The sequence below is a fragment of the Pleurodeles waltl genome, chromosome 7 (genome assembly GCF_031143425.1).
Source record: "Pleurodeles waltl isolate 20211129_DDA chromosome 7, aPleWal1.hap1.20221129, whole genome shotgun sequence".
In the NCBI taxonomy this organism is placed as follows: Eukaryota; Metazoa; Chordata; class Amphibia; order Caudata; family Salamandridae; genus Pleurodeles; species Pleurodeles waltl.
Genome location: NC_090446.1, coordinates 868,030,539 through 868,050,285, shown reverse-complemented (window position 1 = coordinate 868,050,285; position 19,747 = coordinate 868,030,539). Strand labels below are relative to the sequence as shown.

The window sequence follows — 19,747 nt, the reverse complement described above, 5'->3', positions numbered from 1 at the left end:
AAACAACGACCCCAACACCACCACCCTGCTCGACAACCTCGCCAACCTCGGCCTCAAACAACTGGTGAACACCGCCACCCACATCGCCGGACACACGCTCGACCCTATCTTCTCCGCCAGCAAACACGTCTTCTTCAGCCACACCTCTGCCCTACACTGGACCGACCACAGCTGCGTCCACTTCACATTCCGACGCGAGACCTCCCACCTCCGCACTCAACCCATCCCTCATCGACAGTGGAACAAGATCCCTGAAGAGCAACTCTTCTCCGCTCTCGCCGCCAACCAACCCACCCTCACCACCGACCCCAACGACGCAGCTCTCAACCTCACAAACTGGATCTCCAACTGCGCTGACAACCTTGCTCCCCTCAAACGCACGCATCGACAGACCAACACCAAAAAACCTCTCTGGTTCTCTGACACCCTCAAAGAATCAAAGAAAACTTGTCGTGCCCTTGAGAAGGCCTGGCGCAAGGACCACACCGCTGACAACATGACCGCCCTCAAGAACGCTACACGCGAACACCACCACCTGATCCGCACTGCCAAAAGGAACTTTTTCACCGACAGACTAGACAAAAACAGCCACAACAGCAGAGAACTCTTCAGCATCGTCAAAGAGTTCTCCAACCCCAGCGCCAGCGCCAACGCCGTCACGCCCTCACAGGATTTGTGCGAATCCCTCGCCACTTTCTTCCATCGCAAGATCAGCGACCTCCACGACAGCTTCGGACACCAGACCCAACCATACACCACTGAACCCGCTTCTCCGGACATCACCCTCAACAACTGGACCCACATCAACACGGAAGAAACCAAATCCATCATGAACTCTATCCACTCCGGCGCCCCTTCGGACCCCTGCCCGCACTTCATCTTTAACAAAGCCGACGACATCATCACCCCGCACCTCCAGACCGTCATCAACTCTTCTTTTTCTTCTGCTACCTTCCCCGAATGCTGGAAGCACGCTGAAGTCAACGCCCTACTAAAGAAACCTACGGCTGACCCAAGCGACCTGAAGAACTTCCGCCCCATCTCTCTTCTACCTTTCCCAGCCAAGGTAATAGAAAAGACCGTCAACAAACAGCTGACCACCTTCCTGGAAGACAACAACCTGCTCGACCCTTCACAAACCGGATTCCGAACCAACCACAGCACGGAAACCGCCCTCATCTCAGTCACAGACGACATCAGAGCCCTGATGGACAGCGGTGAAACAGTCGCCCTCATTCTCCTCGACCTCCCGGCTGCCTTTGACACCGTCTGTCACCGCACCCTAATCACCCGCCTACGCTCCACCGGGATCCAAGGCCAGGCCCTGGACTGGATCGCCTCCTTCTTCGCTAACCGCTCCCAAAGAGTTTACCTCCCTCCGTTTCGCTCAGAACCCACCAAGATCATCTGCGGCGTACCTCAAGGCTCATCGCTCAGCCCGACACTCTTCAATGTCTACATGAGCCCCCTCGCCGACATCGTACGCAAGCACGACATCATCATCACCTCCTACGCCGACGACACCCAACTTGTACTCTCCCTCACCAAGGACCCCGCCAGCGCCAAGACCAACCTACAAGAGGGTATGAAGGACGTCGCAGATTGGATGAGGCTCAGCCGCCTAAAGCTGAACTCTGAAAAAACGGAAGTCCTCATCCTCGGCAACACCCCGTCCGCCTGGGACGACTCCTGGTGGCCCACGGCCCTCGGCACCGCACCGACCCCCGCAGACCACGCCCGCAACCTCGGCTTCATCTTGGACCCTCTTCTCACCATGACCAAGCAAGTCAACGCCGTGTCCTCCGCCTGCTTCCTCACTCTCCGCATGCTCCGTAAGATCTTCCGCTGGATCCCCGCCGACACCAGAAAAACCGTGACCCACGCCCTCGTCACGAGCCGCCTGGACTACGGCAACACCCTCTACGCCGGGACCACAGCCAAACTCCAAAACCGCCTGCAACGCATCCAAAACGCCTCGGCCCGCCTCATCCTCGACGTACCCCGCAACAGCCACATCTCCGCACACCTGAGACACCTGCATTGGCTCCCAGTCAGCAAAAGGATCACCTTCCGTCTTCTCACCCACGCACACAAAGCCCTCCACAACAAGGGACCGGAATACCTCAACAGACGCCTCAGCTTCTACGTCCCCACCCGCCCCCTCCGCTCCGCTGGCCTCGCACTTGCTGCCGTCCCTCGCACCCGCCGCTCCACGGCGGGTGGGAGATCTTTCTCCTTCCTGGCGGCCAAGACCTGGAACTCCCTCCCCACCAGCCTCAGGACCACCCAGGACCACTCCGCTTTCCGGAGACTCCTAAAGACTTGGCTGTTCGAGCAGCGATAACCCCCCCTTTCCCCCCTAGCGCCTTGAGACCCGCACGGGTGAGTAGCGCGCTTTATAAATGTTAATGATTTGATTTGATTTGATTTGTTAAAGATAAAACTAAAACAAAAAATACAGGGAACAGTTATTACAAAATTGTAATTTCCAACATCCAAAAAAAACAATGACTTGGGGGTTATAGACACCGCCAATGACCCCGACACAAGAGACAAATTGGACTTTTGGTCTGGTCCCCAAGCAAAGAAGCCTAACAGCTCCTCTTCTCTCCATGATCCCTTTTTCTCCAAACCAACTTTGGACACTGATAGATTCGGTCCTAAGCTCATTCATCATCCTAATTTGGTGGAGTGGCTCCCTTCAGATCATGTAGTGTGAATATATAGATGCCAAACTCTGTCCCCCTCTGGATAAACAGACAAGAGTGAAACTGAGATCAGAATGCCCCAGACCTTCCTTACCGTTACATATCACCTCTACCCTCTATATTGATTCAAACATGTTGACTTTTTTCTCCAAGCTTGGCAGGGATTTGCGAAAAGGTGTGGGCAAAGCCTGGACCACTAGTCAAGACAAACTATTGGACATTGTTGGTTATTTGGTTCACATTTTCAATACTGCAGAGTTGGCCAAGCTGAACATAGCAGATAATGCTGAAAAACTTTTCACGTGGGTCCAGAGACATTTCTGTCTTCTGGGGAATGCTAATTCCACTATTACCCGCAAACGTTGTAAAGGACTATTATTAAACATAGACCCCAAACTGGTAAGTATGCAATTTATGGCTATCGGACTCAAGGCAGATGGTCTTTTATTTAGTGGCTCTTTTATTAAAGAGCTGAGCAAGTACATAATAGCTTTCTCTTCACTGGACAAAGCACAACAATCCCTCAAAAACGTATTTCCCAGCTGGGTTTTTACTAGGGCAGGGAGAGGCAGAAACCACTTTACCAGCTGCTCTCCCACAAACCAGGGATACAAAGGTTCCTACTTGACAAATATCAAGATTTCCGACCACAGTTCAATCCTCAATGCTCAAGAGGCATCAGAGGTCACAACCAGAGAAATGCCAGGTCTTTATATCCAGCAAGTAAGTCTTCCTTCTTGCCTACCCTCTGTACAGGGGTCGCTTAAAGTTTTCTCTAACCAAATGTCAGACTATTACCTCGGATCTTTGGGAATTAGACACCATCCAAGGTTACTCCATAGAACTTTACAAAACTCCTTACTAATCCGTTCCTCCTCTCCCTCTCAAGTTCTCAGCCGAGACGTCTTCACTCATTTCCCAAGAAACTTACAAAAAAGAGCAATTTGAATCACTTTTTAACATCCTTCAGGTTTCTTAAGCATGCTTTTCTTGGTGCAAAATAAAAATAAAAAATGTCAATCACTTTGTCATTTATCACCATTTCAAAATGGAAATCATCCTTCATCTTTAGGATGCTCTCCGACAGTTTGACTGGATGGTTCATTTGTGTCTTCAAGATGCCTTCCTTACCATTCCTATCTATCACATCCACAGGAAGTTTCTCCTATTCCAATGGCAGGAGAAAATGTATCCGTTTTTTCCCCACCTTTCGGTCTATCTTCCACACATTGGTGTTTTACCAAACTCATGAACCCAGTTGTTTCCTCTCTCAGATCCCAAGGTATAAGGTTGATCATAGATCTAGACGACATTCTCCAGATGTGTTAAAATCTACAAACAATTCACTTTCAGATTCACATCACACACTCTCTCATTACAAAACTCAGCTTCCTCATAAACAAATACAAATAAATTCTAGTTCCTGTTCAACAAATATAATTTTTCAGTTTCCTCATACACTCCATAGATGCAACTCTTCATTTACCTCGAGCCAAAGTTCATGCAATAAAATCAGAAATCCTTCACACTTTAAGACTCTCTGATATTTCCTTCAGATCTCTTCAGATCTCTTGCAAGATTGTTGGGCTGCTTTCCTCATCGATTCATGCCATTTTCCTGGGACCCCTTCATTATCTCCAGAGACTCAAAATTTCCCACCTCAGCAAAGGTCATGTTTATTTAGGATCCGTTCCTCTAGATCAGGAGTTCAAGACTAGAACTTCAATGGTGGCTAGACCATTTACATGCATGGAACTGCAGAACTCTTGTCGCTTCGGCCCCAGATCTTGTATTAGAATCAAATGCAAGCCTGACAGGTTGGGGTGCCCGATGTGGTAAAATATTGACTGGAGGTACATGGTCTCCACAGAAGTCTTCATTGTATATCAATTGTTTAGAGATGCTGACAGGCTCTTTTGTGATACAAAGTGTCACAAACAATAGGATTCAGGCCTCCATTCTACTCAGAATGGACAACTTGTCACCAGTCCATTACATAAATCATCTGATGGTGCCAAATTAAAACCTCTGACGGAACTAGCAAAACATTTCTGGGTGTTTTGCCTCCTTCACAAACTGTCAGTTCGAGCAGAATAGTTACCAGGCAATCTCAATTCTGTTGCAGATTGGCACTCTTGTCACCTTTATGACTACATCGATTAGAGACTACATCCTTCAGTCTTCGATATACTACTTCACAAATGGGGGCCTTTCCAAATAGATCTCTTTGCATCCTGCCTCAATTCCCAGCTTTCCCTATGTTTCAGTTGGTGCCCAGATCCATTAACTCTAGTTACAGATGTTTTTCGTCAGGACTGGTCCCAGGCCCTCAATTATGCCTACTCCTATTCATAATGATCAACAGGGTTCTGGCTCATGTTCATTGTTGAAAGATTTCGGTGTTTCTGATTGTCCCATTCTGGCAGTCTCAGGTATGGCATCCTCCCCTTCTGGACTTAGCAACAGACTTTCCTCTACTCCTTCCCTCTATCCAGGACCTCCTCCTCAGTCCAGGGGGACACAGTCACAATTTGGTCCTCAACAATACTCTAGTCCTAACAGCCTGGAGAGTTTCAGGTTTTCCCAATGTTATCCAGATTTTTTGGCTGAAGCTTCTAACTATATCACCAAATCAAGATTTGTGATATAGCTGGAAGCCTACCAAGGCCTAAAAATCTGCCTGGTCTCTTTGGGCTAGCTGGTGCGTGGGGAAATCTGAAAATCCCTTTTCAACAGATATCTCCTTCATAGCTAATTTCCCCGCATCTCAGGCAGGAGCAGGTAAGACAATTCGTACTGTAAACCTTTAGCACTCTGCAATTTCCATGAATCACAAGTATACCAATGGAAAGCCAGTTGGCGAACATCCGCTCATTTGTTGTCTGTTGAAGGGAGTAAAGTTTTCCAACTCTCTTATTCCAAAATACAGGGAAGTATGGGATGTTAACCTGGTTTTACAACTTTTTATTTCTTAGTCGGAAAATAATTCTCTTTTGCTAAAAATGCTATCAGCCAACTTGACAATGTTCTTGTGTTTAATTTCAATTAAACGTTTATCAGATGTGAAAGTTTTAGACATTTTTTCACACATTTTTACTACCACAGGCGTTCTATACAACATTAACAGACATACCAAAACCAATGTTAACCTCTGTATTTCACCCTTATTTTCACACTCAACTAAACCTTTGTATTGAGAATTGTCTTTGTGTGTATGAACAATAAACAGCTTATCCCAAAATGTTCTCTGATACTCAGCTTCTCATTTCCTTCTGGAAACCTCACAGATCCGTTTCTTCTCCTACCCAAGCCTGTTGAGTTAAATGGATTATGGCCCTTAATGGCGCTGATACCTCCTTTTATGGAGCCTACTCCTTTCGGGAGCTCTGGCCTCCAAATCCTTCTGGGTGGGTTCTCGGTTTTAACACATTCTGAAATCTGCTGACTGGTCTAATGATATGACCTTTCGAACTTTTTGTTGGAAACCTGTTACATATGCATTCTCCTTAGTAGTTATTATCCTTTAAACAAGTATAATATGAGCCTCCTGTCTTGCCATAAAATGTAGATTTTCCTAATAACTTATGAAAGACACAGAGGTGAGTATCATCCCTCTGCAACACTGTATTAATTCTATGTTTTTTCCTGCCATAAAAATCTCTTCTACACCAGCTTCTACATCCACCTGAAAAAGTCAGGCTTCCCAAGGCTGCCTCATCGGCAACTTTCACTAACATGACAACTCCTTCCTGCTCCAGTTCTTTTATGGTCTCCGCTTCCCTTTCTGGTTCTTTTTGGTTGGACATTCTTCAGGACAAATGTGAGTTTATGTTAACTTTTGCTATTGTATGTTTGATTTTCCAATGTTTTCTACTTACTCTTAATTCATCACACATGAAAACAGGGCTGCTTGCAGTCAAATTAGGTATATAAGTCTGTGCCTGGTTACTGATTGTTCCCATTGGCCTGTGTTCCTTGGACTCATGGGATTTGTAATTTTTTTCAAGTTTCTTGACTGCTACTATTTAATAAAGCAAGTTGAGAGACAACATAGTACTCGCCTCCGTGTCTTTAATAAAATTAAGACTTTCAGTCATAAGTTAATAGGAAAATCTACATTTATGGTGGTCTGGGGCCTTTTTGATCATATTCATCTACAAAACCATCACAACATGAACCCCGTCTACATGCCTGATAATCGCACCATATCTGATGGCCCTTCCCACATTCTCCACTAGCACACCATCAGAGTTGAGACAAAGAAGTGTAAACAAGAAAAAACACTACAAACATTCTCTTTCTACACACCCAGGATCCCGGATGATGTGTCGATCAGGATCACTACAAAGTTGCTCCAATTTAAGAAAATGTAAAGACTCACCTGTTCAAAAAACATTACATTATGACCAGTAACATTCCATGTTCACTATTAGAAGTTAGCTGCGACTAATATCACTTACTGAATATTCGATTAGCTTTCCCTGTATGTTGTGCTCTGTTGCCTTTCAGCTACATTTTTACTATTCAATTATAACATCATACATTATGCATACGTTGGACTGAAGACCCATACCTACAAGTACATTGCTGTGCAAACCATCCACTTCTACCATTAACAGATATTAAATTGCACCATGGACAACCCTAATCATTTGGTTGCTTTATGTTGTGTATAAGAGCTGAAAGGTTTCTTTCAAAGCATGGTAGGTGGTGCAGACTGGCACAAGAGTTAGTCTTTGCTCTTGTTACTACAACTGTGTTGTATTATCTGACATAGTGTTGACTCTGAAGTTATTATTGACCCACTGTATAAATCCTCAGTCAAGGTAGAAACATATATGACATTGCAGCTGACCCTAATAGTATTTTCTATAGAAGCAAAGACTCTACAGGGCCAGCTGGTCCATTTCAAGCACAATATCACGTATGTATACATGTTTAGGCTTATGCACATTGCCCTTTCTGTTCACATCAACATTTTTGTTTACTTTTCAGAGCAAATGCGAAATTCATCACTTAGTTTCCCCTGTTTGTCTCATTAGTCTGACAGCCAACTTGTGAATTGAGGCTACTGAATATTTCTTTGAGTTCTTTGACCCACTGGGGCTAGCAGGACGGTGGCAAGATGGTAAGTAACTGCATCCAGCTGTGATCACTCTGGTCTGACAAAACATTCAACTAGTAAAATGTCACTATGTAAAACTCTACTAATAATATATTTACTGACTTCCTTTAACTACTGTGAATGTAGTAAGATCTTAAATTATTAGTCTATTATTTGCACGTTAAAGGTCTTCAGATATTTTACGTAGATGAATTCCAAAACAGAGACAGGGCAAAGAGCCTAAATCATTTCCATGGCCAGCAGTAATATAAGCACAGTCATTCTGAAAAAAATGAATTAGTTGTCAACTCAACATCAAGCAAAAAACTCAAACTCAAAGTAAGAGAAAGAAATAGAAGCATTTTCAAGGTAAGACAACAAGTAGGTAGGTGCCTAAAGGTGGTTGTTGAAGTGCAATACTTCCACATTTGACCAGTCTTTTTACAGCACCCCTAGCAAAAAGCTGGTAATTCCCTTTCCCTCAGTGCCTTAAACTGAGTATGCAAATGGTCCATAAATCCTGAAATGCAACTTCTACATTTAAACTTTCAACTGCAGACCAGGAACTTTGGAATAATCATTGATAGGAAACTCACAAATCAACACCATCACTGCATCCTGCTTCCACATCCTGTAGATGCTGAAGATTTTCAAATGACTCCCATGCAACACTAGAAAAACTGTTACTCGCATTCTAGTCACCAGCAAGTTGGACTATGAGAACACCCTCTATACCAGGATTACCAAGCAACTCACTAGAAGATTGTGAACCATCCAGAACTGCAGCAAGACTCATGCTCAACCTATGACACAGAACTCACATCACATCACACCTCAGGGAACTACACTGTCTCCTGATACACAAATGTGCTCAAATCAAACTCCTCACACACACATTGAAGGCACTACACAACTCAAGCCCCACCACCTACCTGAACAGCTGTATCACCTTCCACCAACCACCCAGATACTTCTGATCTGAAGGAATCCTATTCGCACACATCCCACGCATATACAGAACCAGATCCGGAGGATGGACCTTCTCTTACATTGCTCCTAAAGCATGGATCGACCTCCCACTCCGTATCAGAGTCTCCTCCTCTCTTCTTGAATTCCACAGGAAGCTGAAGACCTGGCTTTTCAATTAAACCTAACGTTGGCAGGGCAAAGCACACACTCCTGCTCAGCACCAGGATATCCTCGTGGGTGACAGTGGTCTTTACAAATACGCACACGATAACATAACAGCACAACATGAATAACGCAACATAGGTGGACTTGCTCAGAAATGGGGATTGTATCTTTCACACAAACCAGTAACAAGAAGACAACCACAGAGTAATAAATGTGCCTGAATCCTCACTTGCCATTTACTGGCCAAGCCACAAGGGATACACGCCTTGAAAAGATCCCTCATAACGATAAAGGAAATAATAATGGAACAAACTCTTTGGAGTGCAAACTGATCAGAGGAGTCCACGGTAACCTAAACCCTTGCAAACAACTATGAGGTTACTCGGATACCAATAAACACCTCCTTACATTTAAATGAAGCAATAACATTAAAAAGAGACACCCATGGGGTTTGGGACTATGTCTACAGTAAAAGAAAAGCATATCATTTGCTCTTGAACGGTGTTGTATTAGAAATATTTCAAATATGAATTTGAATATGAAATACAAGTGTGTGCTCCTACCGTGCAAGGCGCCTCGATATCGTTTCCATCAACAATGCTGTATCTCTGCATCAGATCTCCAGTCTCTCCTCCGTTTATTATAAAATGAGTCCATCCCTGACTAGACAGCTTAGAATTTAGGGTTTCGTTGCCACATTCTGTGGATTGTGCTGTCAAATACAGATTATACTGCCGATTTTGAGAATGTGGCCAATTTTCTGGTCCATCCAGGCAGCAGTTAGTTGTTTCTGGTGTTTTTTTCTCGTTTCGAGCTTTCATGTAATGTAAAACACCAACAAACACAACACAGAATATAAATACAATGGAAATTAAAGCAATAGCAATGATTAAATGAGAATTCAAGTTGGTGAGGTCGTTTGCATTCTTGTCCACGTGCCGGTAATTCAATTTACCTTCTGGTTTGGTCTCAATCAATGACAAGGTAAGTGTTGCGGTTGCTGAAAGAGTCGGGTTTCCATGATCCTTCACCAGGATGATAAGCTGAAGTCTTTCCGGGTAACTCTCTCCCAGTGGACTTCTGAGACTGATTTCCCCTGTGTAGCGAGCAACACTGAAAGCTGTCCCCACTGTGGATTCTTTAAATTCGTAGGTGAGCCAGGCATTGTGTCCGGAGTCTGCATCAATTGCTCTTATTTTGGTCACCATATAACCAGTGTTCGCGAACCGTGGAACTAGTACAGTCTCTGCAGAGTTAACAGCTCTGGATACTGTATAAAATATGGTTGGTGGATTGTCATTTGCATCTTGGATAAATACGGTCACGTTGGTCAAAGCACTAAGGGAAGGAGATCCATAATCCTTCGCTTCAACCTGGAACCATAAGACTTGCACCTTCTCATAATCAAAAGGCTGCAGAGCACAAATGACCCCAGTCTCTGGGTGAACAGAGAAGAGACTGAGAACAGACATGACATCCACGCTATTTTCTAACAAGGAATATCTAACCCGAGCATTATCACCTGCATCTGGGTCTACAGCCGAGACCTGGAGAACGTGACTTCCAGGCACATTATTTTCTGGAACACTGGTCACATAAGATGACTCTGAGAAGGCGGGAGGGTTGTCATTCACGTCAGAAACAGAAACCACAATGGTCTTCATGGAAGACAGTGGGGGTGAACCCCCATCTGTGGCAACAACTGTGATGTTGTACTCAGAAGCTGCCTCACGGTCTAGAGGTTCCTTCAAAGAAAGTGAGTAGTAGTTCTGGTATTTGGACTCTATCACAAATGGGATGTCACTGGGAATCTGGCAGTGAACCTGACCATTCACTCCAGCATCCTTATCAGTCACTGTGAAGAGGGCAATGACCAGTCCAGGCCGAGCGTCCTCTTTCACTGGGCTAGACATGGAAGTTACTTCTACTTCCGGGGCGTTGTCATTGAGATCAACAATTTCTACCAATACCTTGCAATTGGCGGTCATTGAAAGGTGGCCCTTGTCCCGAGCTTGCACGTTGAGTTCATGCAAAATTGACTCCTCATAATCGAGAGGACGCCAAACCCGTATTTCCCCATTCTCTCCATCAATGGAGAAAAGTTCTTTTGATTTCGAGAGTGCAATATTGCTGAAAGAGTACATTATATCGGCATTATCCCCTTCATCCAAATCAGTGGCATTGATTTTGATTACCAGGCTGCCTGCTGCTGTATCCTCGAGAACCTTTACCGTGTACACGGCCTTATCAAATACCGGCGGGTTGTCATTCGCGTCCTGAACATTAATTATTATTTCTGTCGTACCTGACCTCTTCGGGGTTCCCCCGTCCGCGGCTGTAATGGTCACGTGATGCTCAGTCCGCTGCTCCCTGTCCAGCGGTTTCTTTAACACCAGCCCCACAGACTTACTCTTACAATCAGTCGTTCCGCCCTCTAGAACGAAAAAGGCATTGTTGCTGACATGATAAGTGCAAAGTGCGTTTGTACCGACATCCGGGTCGAAGGCTCCATTTAGTGGGAAACGAGTTCCCGGGAGAGTCGTTTCAGCGATTGTAAACCTGCTTACGAGAGCCGGGAAAAGAGGCGCATTGTCATTAATATCCACGATTTCTACCTCCAGGCGGTGAAATTCCAACGGATTGTCCATCACGACCTCCAGGTTCATCACACAGACGGCGATGCTGCCGCACAGGGCTTCCCTGTCCAGTATTTCTTTAGTCAGTAAAGCCCCGCTCTCCATACTTACCGTGAAATACTGCACCTTGGTTTTATAATTCAGACTGAATTTCCGTCCGTCCAGATCCCTCACGTCCACGCCCAGGTCCCGCGCCACATTCCCCACCTCGGTGCCGGCTTCCGACTCCTCCAGCACCGAGTAGCGAATCGGTCCCTCAGTCCGTCCTCGGCAGCAAAGGAGCGAGAACGTGAAAACAGAAATCCAAGGGAGAATCCAGTGCCCGACTGCAAACCCCATTCCACTCGGCCAGGGTCCTCTCCAACAAATGATCTGCTACAATATGAAAGTGGCGCAGCTGACGGTGCAAATCCTCTCTTCAACCGCATACGTCCCGATGTCCCTATCTAATAATCTCACGGCTGCTGATTTCACACTGCCAGCTGCACGAAATGACAGTCAAGGAAATTACGGTTTCTCTGTGCAAAGTGTTGATGGTAAAGATCGCCACCGTGTGTTCACAGTAAGAAACAACAAGAAGGAACGCAGTAGTATTCAAGGCTCGCGTTTTCAAGATTTTTTGAGCACTGTAAATTTTAGGCGTGTTTGTCCATATTCCGTTATCATAGAGTCTATAGAAATTAAAGATTCGCCCGACCAACTTTGCATGGGCTCTGGAATTAAAACTCTCTTCGTTAATCCCTAATAAGATTTGTGACGTGTTTATAAGGCAGACTGCTAACTTGTGCTGAAATCGTTTAACTTGTAGTGAAAGTGATCCACCTGCGACCTTGAATCCACCCACTGGCAATTACTGACTGGTGTCAATTATGAAGGATCATAGCTTTCTTGAGAAAGTTATTTTTTCCACTGCTGCCCTTTTTATCCCAACACTTTCTATTATCAGCGAATGCAAATCGTAAAATATGCGTTAGAAAGCGCTGAGTCAAACAAGCTGTTTTCACTTCAACTGGAGCACCGCCGGTAATTGTCAAGAAGAAAAACCTGGTGAGTAGTTAATGTGTCTTAAACACAAATCAGAGAATTCGCTGCCCCGGGGGATCCCATGCACATCCCGCAGTGACAGTACCTGTAAGGCATGTTAATGGTTACACAGGGACGGTTTTTGCATTTGCGAGCAGGGCCCACGCCCAGGGCGCCGCCCTCAAGTGGGGCGCTGGAGTTCCATGCAGCAATCCTCCACCCAGCTAGGTTCAAAGAAGCGTTTAAAACACTTTTTCTGAAGGTTGGTGGCGCCCTGTGCCCTATTTTTTGTGTGTTCTTTGTATGGTGCTCTTTATCCTGGCCCCTGTCACATTTCTTCAACTCCTCTTTTATTTCCAACTCATAGAAAACTATAGAGGATTATTGGGTGGGGGGGGGGGGGGGGCACCAAATTTGGTTTCGAGCAGGTCACTCTCTGAGCAATGGCTAGCTCGCACTATAGAACACGACAAACATACATTACGTTAGTTAGCTCTGCTCCTTCTAAAAAAATTACAGCATATTCACTGGGGTCAACATTAAACATGAGTCTAACACTGAGGATGCGCCGTTGAAAATTTCCCAACAATTCACGAGCGACAGAACCAGGCGAGTGAATTAAGCCGGGTTCATTAGTTTGGATGGGCCTGTAGCGCCCCTTGGGGTGAAGCCACACAGACAAGGGCAGGTTCCGCTCTCTCCCAGCCTATCGAAAATAAACATGGTGTGTGGACAGGGTCGGATTGGGGCAACAAATAGGCCCAGGCACCAAAATAAAACTGATACCGTTAGTGAACCAGGTAGTTAGGAAAGTTGCCAACATTTGCAAATCGGGCCAGTTTTGAAACTGTAAAGGCACACTGCATCAGTATTTTACTAGATATGGGAGCTTGCGTGCATTTGTGTTAGCTGCAGGCATCCTGTGAGGTAATATTAGGAAAATTAGCAGTAAAAAAACGGTCCACATGGCTATAAAACGGTCCCACAAACTGCTAAAACGCTGGCCCCAATCCTGCTCTGTCAAACCAGTCCATTGGACACTGCCTGACTGTCCTATAGGCCAGTCCGACCCTGCGTGTGGGGTCGTTAATTTGGGATCGATAAGGAGAACCTGATCGAGCAGCCAAGACACAAACGTTCTCCAATTAATAATTCGCATCACAATTTCCCCCTGATGTCAAAAGGAATCCTCTGGCCATTAGGAATCCCACCCAGTAACATATCTGCGAGGAAGGCGCATGGGCTACAAAGGTTTACAATGAGGAGTAAGTGATGCTATATGCAAATTTATGTCCATGATAAAGAGAATCTCAGACCCTCTCTTATCCCAAGGACTGTACACTAGATCTGCGCACTTTCTTTCAGATGTGCTCTCTTCAATATAAAATAAAAACATAGAAACATATATTTATTGTCAATTGGTTTACCAACAAATGGTGCATAAAATATATTCACCCTTTCTTGAGTATTGTTTTGACTCTATTCTACATGATGTTTTATTTTTCTGCTCCAGTATTTGTTTTTACAGTTTTATCGTGGGAAAGTATGAAATCCTTGATTTAAATTTATTTTTTACAGTTAATGATGTTTACGCCTAAACACGTAAATAAAAAGGTTCCTGTTTTTGTTCCATTTCTACCCTTTGTTCTTATATCACTGTTTATTTATGACTTTGTAATAAGTCTATAATTTTAAACTTTTTCAGCGATTGTTTTCTCTTTAAAAAAAAGTTTGTGACTTTCACGTGATGATCGTCTGTATTTTATTTTATTTTTTTAAATCAGAAATAGTTCTGAGTAGAGAGCGGACTCCAGACACCTGACATCTTCCTGCAGAGGACCCGTGATGCTCAGATGAGATGACTAATCTTCCACGGGTATGTTCAAGAACGCTCCCTCTGCAACGCCTAAAGTTCCACATCTGCATGACGATATCTGATTTATGCTCACAGAGGAAGATAGATTTTCTGGAGAAATCTCAAACATGCAAATTAAAACACAGCGCTCAAGGTGCTAAAAAAGAGTTGAGTCTACCAGAGGGTCGCAAGCTCCAGTCACAGCCAGTGAGTATTCGTTTGGTATCTGGGATCCATTTCTAAATGTAAATCATTGATGACCTCAAATCGAACATCTGCATTCCGCTCTATGTCCTTATCTGTCACGTGATGCCATATCCCACCAAGCCTGAACATACCTATTCATAGGGTCCGAAATCCCAACCACTCTATTTAGGGGCCGTTGCTGTGGCGATCAGAAGTTCTCTAAAACGACTGGCAGTCAGTGGCCACTAGAGGGCTCTCGTCCTACAGTTTGGGGTGAAGATCGGTAACGCCGGAAGAGGCCTATATCTCGTATTCTACAGTTTCACTGTTTGTTGGCATGTTATTTTATGAAGCTATGAACAGGACCTGGATCTAATGAAATGTGACATGTTTGAGTGACAACAGTTGTGACGTGGCACTGTACGGGCCAATAACCAGCGGATAGCTTTTTCAAACAACTGTAAGGTATACCTCAGTATGAGAGAGCAGGCTGTAAGAGCCTCCCTATACTCCCTGAATATCGCCTTTCTCCCCCGGGCTTGAGTGGCCTCGGTAGTGCATGGGCAACCACGCAACATGACTTTATAAGAAGTCCCCCAATAGCACCGTGCTCTCCTCCTTTACGTCAGCCATTCATTACCACTGACTCCTCCAGATACGCCCAACAGAGGAGGGCTGTTAGCGGATACCAGGCCACCTCCCAGGTGTAACTGCACTTCATAAGCAAGGAGCCACTGAGCACAGAGAATCAACTGCTCGGTTTGATCACCGAGTGTGGCAGAGCAGGGTGCAGAGAGCGCACTTTCATGCCCATGGAAAGATAATGTTCTTATAAACCGAATAACTCCGGACTTTGCTTCCATTCAGCTAAAGCGAGGTTGATTCACAAGCAAGGGACCAGAGGCCGTTGTATTAAAGGACCCTGCCTCTTATAATTATCACTACTATAGGCAGGGGTGTAGCTTGGTCAGTAAGGTTGTGGGATGGGGGTGGGGGGGGGGGGTGTAGGGGGGATGTGGGGTGAGCTTCAGATTTTCCAACAATCACAATGGCATATAATGTTAAAATACATTTTATGACGAGCAAGGCACATGTGAAGGGCTTAAGAGGCAGTGGAAAGGGAGAGGAATGCAGGTTGATGGGGTACTCAATGAAGGCAAGTTTTGTAAACTTAGCAACATTTTTGAAGACGTTCAAAACAGAGAAATGGAGTGTGTGTGCACGCATTTTTGTCTATGTGTATGTAAAAATTCCTGGTTAAAACCGACACAGACCTCACAATACTCGACCGAAAGCACCTGTACCCAACTGTTTACCAAAAAATAAATTTATTGGGGGAGGGGTGTAATGCCCAAACCTCTCCCCCCCCCCCGAAGCTACGCCCCTGACTACAGGGCGACTAGTGGTGTGAAACTACACACTATACTCAAGAGCAAGCACTCCAATGTCCACGGGAAAAGTTGGCAGTGACATGTGGAGACTCCCTCAAATGATGCTCAGTTTTCTTTTCAAGCTGTGGGTTTTAGTTATTATTACTATTCCTATTATTAAGACTTGTTCTATAAAACACACCACATGCCTTAAAAACAATGTTTGATTATTTTCCCCCTTGCAACACCTAGTCTAAGAGTATACAAAAAGACACGTTTGGCAACAGGCGACAAGGAATAAGGGGACATTTCTGTGATTACGAATGCCAGCAAGGGGGAGCCATCACCCAATGTAAAGACTAAAATCTGCCATTGAAAAATTTGTGCCTGCAACTTTGTGTGTGAGGGATTATATTCTTGCCTAGAAAGCAATGCTCAACAGAGGTCAGTCCAGAACAACTTGCAGATGCAAAATATAAATTAAATCACATGTTGCTACGCCGGCACTTTGTGGTACTTTAAGTCAAAAACAAAAGCTTCTTTGGAAATGTAACCTTATTTTCAATTGATATGCCCACGCGAATTTCACATCAAATTTAACATTAATTACCAGCTAATAGTAAATATACAGATATTTAAGCAAGGCAAAGACAGGTAGTATAGTAGGTAGTTAGTAACAATGTGTAGACATTACCCATATATTTGTTACCTTAAAATGTGTGTTTATTTCGAATACAACGAATTAAGTATTTTAATTATTACCATGACTCTTACATCCAACCATACCTTCTTACCTCATTAGGCGTCTGGCTGGCATTTCCTTCGGTAATGCTGTATCTTTGCATCAGATCCCGAGTCATTCCTCCACTGACTATAAGATGTGTCCAACCCTGATTAGACAAATTAGATCTTAGTGTTTCGTGGCCACTTTCCGTGGGTTGTGCAGTTAAATAAAGATTATACTGCTGGCTCTGTGAATATGAAAATTTGCCTGCTTCATCGTGGCAAAAGTCCAGTTTTTCTGCCATTTCTTTCTTGTTTTGAACTTTAAGGTAATGCAGGACAGTGAAAAGTATAATGCAGACTATAAAAATACCCAAAATAAAAGCTATGGAGATAATTAAATAAGAATTTAGGTTGTTGGGGTAGTTTTTATCCTGCTTTATGTGCTTGTAATTCGAATTCACTTCCGGGTTCTTTTCTAACAGTGACACTGTGAGAGTTAATGTTGCTGAAAGGGGCGGGGTCCCATTATCTTTCACTAGGACTATAAGTTCATATCTTTCCATATAACTCTCTCCCAGCGGGTGTCTGAGGCTGATTTCTCCCGTGTAGCGGCCAATCCTGAAAGGCGTTCCAGTTGTCAATTCTTTAAATTCGTAGTTGAGCCAGGCGTTGTGTCCAGAGTCTGAGTCAATTGCTCTTATTTTGGTCACAACATACCCAGTGTTCGCGGCCTGAGGAACCTGGAGTGTATTTGCTGAGTTACCAGTACCCGACACTGTATGGAATATGGTTGGTGGATTGTCATTTGCATCTTGAATAAATACTGTTACATTGGACATACCACTCAGTGAAGGAGACCCATAATCCTTTGCTTTAACCCGGAACTGTACCACCTGAAGTTTCTCATAATCAAAAGACTGGAGAGCAGAAATGGCCCCAGTCTCTGGGTGAATCGAAAAGAGACCGAGAATGGAAGCAGCGTCCACGCTGTTTTCTATCAGGGAATATCTAACCCGAGCGTTGTCACCTGTGTCCGGGTCTAGAGCCGAGACTTGGAGAACGTGAGATCCGGGCACGTTATTCTCTGGAACACTTGTCACGTAGGACAATTCTGTAAAGGATGGAGGGTTGTCATTCACATCTGACACAGAAACTGTAATTGTTTTTAATGTAGACAGTGAGGGAGATCCCCCGTCTGTGGCAACGACTGTGACGTTGTACTCAGAAGCTACCTCACGGTCTAGAGGTTCCTTCACAGACAGTGAGTAGAAGTTCTTATATTTGGACTCTAGAGTGAATGGGAGAACACTGGGAATCTGGCAGCGGACTTCCCCATTCACTCCAGAATCCTTATCTGTCACTGTGAAGAGGGCAATGACCAGTCCAGGCTGGGCGTCCTCTTTCACTGGGCTAGAAAAGGAAGTCACTTCTACTTCCGGGGCGTTGTCATTGGCATCAATAATTTCCAATAGTACCTTGCAGTGACGTGCCATGGACGGGGATCCATTGTCCTGCGCTTGCACGTTGATTTCATACAAATGTGAGTCTTCAAAATCAAGGTGACCCCGAATTCTAATCTCACCATTATCGGCATCAATTGAAAATAGACGTTCATGGTCAGGGAATTCGGGATTGCTGAGTGAATACACAACCTCTCCATTCGACCCCACATCGGGATCGGTAGCGTTGACCTTTATAAGAAGATTACCTAATGGTATATTCTCCAATACATTAAGGCTGTACACGTCTTTCTCAAATACAGGTGCGTTATCATTAACATCCTGAACGTAAACAATAATTATTTGTGTCCCAGATTTCTTTGGATTTCCGTCATCCTCCGCTGTGAGGGTCAGCTCGTGCACAGTCTGTTGTTCACGATCTACAGAGTTAGTCAACACCAGCTCCACGGAAGCACTTTTAAGTTTGCCGAGTTTAGTACCAAGCGTAAAAAAATGACTCGGGCTCAGGCTGTACGAGCACTGAGAGTTCGGACCCACATCCGGGTCAGACGCTCTCTTCAGTGGAAAATGAGTGCCGGGGACTGTTGACTCTGAAATCGCAAAATTGCTCTCAGTGCTAGGAAAGTTAGGGGCATTGTCATTAATATCTACGATTTCTACCTCCAGGCGGTGAAATTCCAACGGATTGTCCATCACGACCTCCAGGTTCATCACACAGACGGCGATGCTGCCGCACAGGGCTTCCCTGTCCAGTATTTCTTTAGTCAGTAAAGCCCCGCTCTTCATACTTACCGTGAAATACTGCACCTTGGTTTTATAATTCAGACGGAATTTCCGTCCGACCAGATCCCTCACGTCCACGCCCAGGTCCCGCGCCACATTCCCCACCTCGGTGCCGGCTTCCGACTCCTCCAGCACCGAGTAGCGAATCGGTCCCTCAGCCCGTCCTCGGCAGCAAAGGAGCACAACCGCGAAAACAGAAATCCATGGAAGAAGCCAGCGTCTGACTGCAAAACCCATTCCAGGAAACAGGAGTCTCTCCACGCGTCCTCTCTGGCACAATGAGCGTAGAAATTAGGAGATGCAAAACAAAACTGGACCTTCTCCTCTAAATTGCTGCTGCAAAGTATCAGCTGCAAATGGAAGCAGCGCAATGGCTGCCGCACCTGCTCTCCAGCCTCAAAATAATTCATGGCATCACAGAGAGGTAATAAAAAGAGAACGCTTTGTTTATATTGCTTATCCTCTGGTGAAGTTCGCCATCTTGTGTCTTTATTAGGTAACTGCATCGAATTGTGTTTGAGCCAGCCTCTTCTAATGGCATTCGGTCGACCACTTAATGTGCTTAAATTTACATTTTCTTCTGAAATGTAGTTTATTTTACGATTCGAGTACACTTTAAATACCGCATTATACTTTCTATTATGTGATGAGTCTTCGAGCTCTCGCACAAAGACGCATAAAATAAATAGCAATATTCAATTACGCGTTACCCCTACATATACAGAATAAAAACACTCCAAGATTGCTCCAGCCAATTTTGTG

The 19,747-nt window shown here is 44.8% G+C and overlaps 1 protein-coding gene across 7 annotated transcripts in view; it reads right to left on the bottom strand.

The window, feature by feature from the left end:
- The window catches only part of LOC138245659 (protocadherin alpha-C2-like), a 557,250-nt gene that overhangs the window by 424,399 nt on the left and 113,104 nt on the right, over window positions 1–19,747 (bottom strand). Inside the window, exon 1 of one of the 7 annotated variants that reach the window (XM_069199411.1) lies at window positions 16,811–19,350. The exons of 5 other annotated variants lie outside the window; for them this stretch is intronic. In XM_069199411.1, the coding sequence (XP_069055512.1) occupies window positions 16,811–19,222 (2,412 nt within the window). In that variant the 5' untranslated portion in view covers window positions 19,223–19,350. Of the gene's footprint in view, window positions 1–9,509; window positions 12,061–16,810; window positions 19,351–19,747 lie in introns of those variants that run through there. One more of the 7 variants, XM_069199409.1, reaches the window with a different exon arrangement.